The 4,190-nt window shown below is 61.0% G+C and overlaps 2 protein-coding genes across 2 annotated transcripts; one reads left to right on the top strand and one right to left on the bottom strand.

The window, feature by feature from the left end:
• Positions 1 to 205: 205 nt before the first annotated feature.
• Positions 206 to 1,744, top strand: IPO13 (importin 13; the record flags this gene model as incomplete). Its single annotated transcript, XM_010287827.1, has 5 exons — positions 206 to 272; positions 442 to 500; positions 628 to 717; positions 865 to 1,046; positions 1,171 to 1,744. Coding segments are annotated over 5 exons (495 nt in total), but the record flags the coding sequence as incomplete, so codon positions are not given.
• Positions 1,745 to 2,654: 910 nt separating this feature from the next.
• On the bottom strand, positions 2,655 to 4,186 carry DPH2 (DPH2 homolog (S. cerevisiae); the record flags this gene model as incomplete). Its single annotated transcript, XM_010287826.1, has 4 exons — positions 2,655 to 2,785; positions 2,877 to 3,062; positions 3,206 to 3,844; positions 4,027 to 4,186. Coding segments are annotated over 4 exons (1,116 nt in total), but the record flags the coding sequence as incomplete, so codon positions are not given.
• Positions 4,187 to 4,190: the final 4 nt, after the last annotated feature.

Here is a 4,190-nt window from a genome sequence, read left to right as displayed (position 1 = left end):
ACATTTTCTTGGGGGGGGAGGGGGCAGGGGGGGGAGCAGGGAAGTGATGGTTTCCTGCTGTACTGTGTGAATCTGCCATTTACCGTGGCTGTGCCCAGGTAAGTGTGCGTCCAGGCAGAGGCTGTCTGGGGCACCAGGTTCCTCGGAGGCTTCGTGGCTGCCTCTGCAGCGTGGGGTTTATGCTGCCTGTCTGTGTGCCTTGCAGGCTCTGAAAAGGAAGCCGGACCTCTTCCTGTGTAGCAACCTGGATGTCAAAGCAGTGTTTCAGTGTGGTGAGTACCACGGGCAAGGGCACATGCTCCACACGCTTCTCTTGCAGAGAAGCCAGCCTGCTCCTCCTGCAGCGCCGGGCACAGACCAGCCAAGAGCTGGGGACCACAGGGCTGATTTGGGATGGCGTGGGGTGTTTCTAGCTGCTAACCTGAGTGTTTCTGCCCGCAGGTGTCCTTTCGCTCAAGTTCCCCGAGGCCCCAACAGTCAAAGCATCTTGTGGCTTTTTTGTAAGTATCATGGCATCGTGCAGCCCCTTGAAGAGCTGGGAGGGCAGGACTGGAGCTGCGGGTTGGGCAAGGGTGCTGTGGCGTGGAGCCTGCTCCAGCATTGAGCATGCCGGACCATGTGTTGCAGACAGAGCTGCTGCCCCGTTGTGGAGAGATCGTCCCGGTGGGACAGGTCGTGCATGAGAACGGCAAAGTGCTGCTGCAGGCAGTGCTCGAGGTGAGCGAGGCTGGGGCTGTGGGCTGCCCAGGCAGCTTTGGGCTCTATTCCCAAGTGGCACCCCTGCAGGCCTGGAGGCAGAGAGCCTGGCAGTGTGGGTGGGTGCAGGGTGATGCTGGGGGCTCAGCAGGGTCTGCTCTGTGGCAGGGTGTCGGTGGCCAGGCTTCCCGCAGCCTCATGGATCACTTCGCAGAAATCCTCTTTGCCTTGAACAAGCACTGCTTCAGCTACCTGAGCATCTGGATCAAGGAGGCTATGCAGCAGGACGGCTTCCCCTCGGCCCGCGTCAGCCCCGAGCAGAAGGAGACATTCAGCCAGCAGATCCTCAGGTTTGTGCACCCTTCCCTGTGGTGGCTGTGCCCCACATGCAGTGGGAATGACACTCCCCACCCCCCGGCATGGCCTGGTGTGTGTCCCCTGCTTCATGTTTGTCCCTTTTCTCTGTCTTAGCAGAGAGCGCGTGAACAAGCGGCGAGTGAAGGAGATGGTGAAGGAGTTCACTCTGCTGTGCCGAGGGCTGCATGGCACAGAGTACACAGCAGACTACTGAGCACCTGGCCAGGACCGCGGACAGTTTGCCCGGACCAGCTCTTCCCTGCAAGGAAGCCCCCCCCATCCTCCCCACCCTGCTGCAGTACGGCTCGTAGAATAACCCTCCACCTAGAATTAACCCGCTCAGGACGCTCCTCAGCTAGATTTGGTGGCCGCATCTCAGTGTCAGCATCTTTGTTTCCCCCAGCATGCTCCCCCCTGGCAGGGGAGGGGAGTGCCGGCTGCAGGAGGCGGTGGCAGCGGGGGAGGGGGAAGCCTGGGCAGGACTGCCCAATGCCCGGGCTACCGGCCCTTCCCCAGCCCTTCCCTGTGGGTGCCCATGCCCCGTGGCAGGAAGGCTGCCCCTGTGCCCACGGCAGTGGCTGGCTGGGCAGAGGGGCTTGCCCCCTGCTCATTTGTATGTGTGTGGTTGGGAGGGGGGAGGCCCTGCACCTAATTATATTAAGAATATTTCTATGTTGTGGTTGTCGTCATTGTGGTGCCTGGACTTTGCCTGCCCCTTGCCTCTGGGGGAAAGCCCAGCAGAGGGAGTTAAATGAAGGCTGGGGTGCCTCGGAGTGTCCTATCCCCCCTGGCTGTTGGAGGGACAGTGAAAACTAGTCCCCCCCTGCTCACCATGCTGTGCTGCCTGGCCTGGAGCAGCTCATGGAGCAGAAACGGTCCTGCCCCACACGAGAGGGGCCAGACTCCACCCCTGCAGCACAGGAAGTGTGCACCCCAATCCTGGTCCTCACAGCAAGTGAGGGGCTGGGTCACACTTGGAGCCCTCTCCTCTTTGCCTTAGTTCCCCAGCCCAGACTGCAAACGTGCTTTCATTTCTGGGGATCCCAGTTCTGGCTTTCTGTTCTCTCGGCTGGTTTTAGCTGACACACAGGGCTGCGCTCCCTGAGCAGACGCCGTGATTTGTGTTTTCACTCTAGGATGCTTGGTATCACCCTTGTCTGCACTCTTCAGCCCATGTTTTATTCTAGAAGATGATTCACTCACAAGTCCTTTTCAGTTCAGCTTTAGTTAGCAGCACTAGCCCACAGAAGCCTTGAAGCCTGGTGCTTCAAGCTTATGCGAAGCTGTGACCCTTCCGTGTAGGGGCAAAACTGCCCTGGACTGGGGAGCCCCCACAGGCTGGGTCTGGGCCAAACACCTCTCCTGGCCCTGCTGCTGCCCTGGCCATGAGTCCCAGAGTGCCGCGAGCATCCTCGAACATACATGCAACTCCTGCTCTCCCACCACAGTACTACTGACCCAAGGCTGCATCCAGCGTGGGGCCAACTGGTGGCATGTCTGGACCCTTGTGACACCCTCACAGGTCTGACACCCGGTGACAGGTGATGCCCGGGACCCCACACACCCCCTGCTCCTGGCTGGGTGCCAGTGCTGCTGCCTAATCAGGGTTGCTCGCGCACCTCGTCCTCGTAGGCAATGGCAATCCCTCGTCGGCCCTGCACAGCCTTGGAGATGGGTGTCTGCCCCAGCTGCTGCTCCAGGCCCCGCCAGCTGCGGGACTCCAAAAAGGAGGCTGAGAGGAGAGAAAAAGCAAATTATTACTGGGTGCAGGGAGGCGGCACTGCCCCTGCACAGGGGCTCAGCCCCACCACTGAATCACAAACCAGCAGGACTGATCTCCATGAGGGCCCGCGTCTGGTCCCTACAGGCCAGGGTGGTGCTGGGGGACAGCTGGTAGACTGGGGGGTCACAGAGGTGGACTGTACGCATCTCCCCCGTGATCAGCGAGATGTCGGGAACGGCCTCCGCTGCAGGGACAGCTGGTGGGAGCTCAATGTGCGCACAGGCACCTGCCAGGAAATGGAAACGTTAGCCTAGTGCTCATGTCTATGCTCCGGCAGGCAAAGAGCTGGGGCAACTGCAGGCTCCAGGTAGGGGAGCAGGGCAGGACATGCTGCAGGAAGGTGTTGGGCAGCTGTTTTTCAGCTGTTACCTGGCAGCAGGTCTCGGAAGTCAGTGAGGTAGTTCCCTGTCCATTCACGGGCCGGGTTACAGGCTATCTCCAGCTCATAGGGGGTCACGATGGGCCGGTAGAAGTTGCTGGAGTCCAGCAAGGAGTTCTGAGGACAGGCTACCAGTACAAAGATGTCTACCTCCAGGAAGTTAGCCAGCTTGGCAGGGTTTGGCTTCCCCACAGCCAGCGTGTAGCTGCGCTTGCCAGCCCGGCGCAGAAGCTCACGGAGGTGCTGCAGCACAGCCAGGTAGCCTGCCACGCCAAGGGTGCCCACCAGGATGCCCACCACCCGGGCGTCCCGGGCCCGCTCCACCAGGTAGAGGCGTCGCATCAGAGCCCGGTTGACATTGAGGGTCTCGCGGCGGCCGCAGCTGGTAGCAGGGTCAAAGGAGCTGAAGGGACAGCGGTTCCAGGTCATCATGAAACTGGTGAGGGCCAGGCCCTCGGCTCCCACATAGAATATGGCACAGTCCTGCAGCCCTCCTGGTGCCTCCACCAGGAACTGGCGACCAAACTGACGCACCACCCCGGGCGGTGTGGGGCCAGGAGGGTCCCCACACACCACCCTGGAGAAAATGATATTGGGGTACTCAGGGCGCAACTGCTGCTCCAGCTCGCCTGAAGGGAGAGAGGAGTGAGAACGCAACATGGCCACAGACCTGACCCACAGAGAGTGGGACAGCAGAATAAGGGAGAGGAGAGAAATCAAGGCTGACAGTGTCTGGAGTCTGCCTGCCTGCTGCTGCCTCTCCCTCGGGCAGCTCTGCAGAGAGACCCCCTCCCTGCCCCAGAGCACTCACCCATTGCATGGGCATAGACCACATCGCTCAGCACCACCACACGGCTCTGCCGGTCGGGGTAGAGCTCCCGGAAGGCCTCTGTGCAACGCCCGATGGCCAGGGGCTGCTGCCCGAAGATGTGAAGCACCGGGAGCTTCCTGCAGGGGCTGAGGCAGGCCGGGCCG

Source organism: Phaethon lepturus, unplaced genomic scaffold (assembly GCF_000687285.1).
Source record: "Phaethon lepturus isolate BGI_N335 unplaced genomic scaffold, ASM68728v1 scaffold32375, whole genome shotgun sequence".
Taxonomy (NCBI): Eukaryota; Metazoa; Chordata; class Aves; order Phaethontiformes; family Phaethontidae; genus Phaethon; species Phaethon lepturus.
Note: the sequence above shows the minus strand (reverse complement) of the source record. Positions and strands in the feature narration are given on the sequence as shown.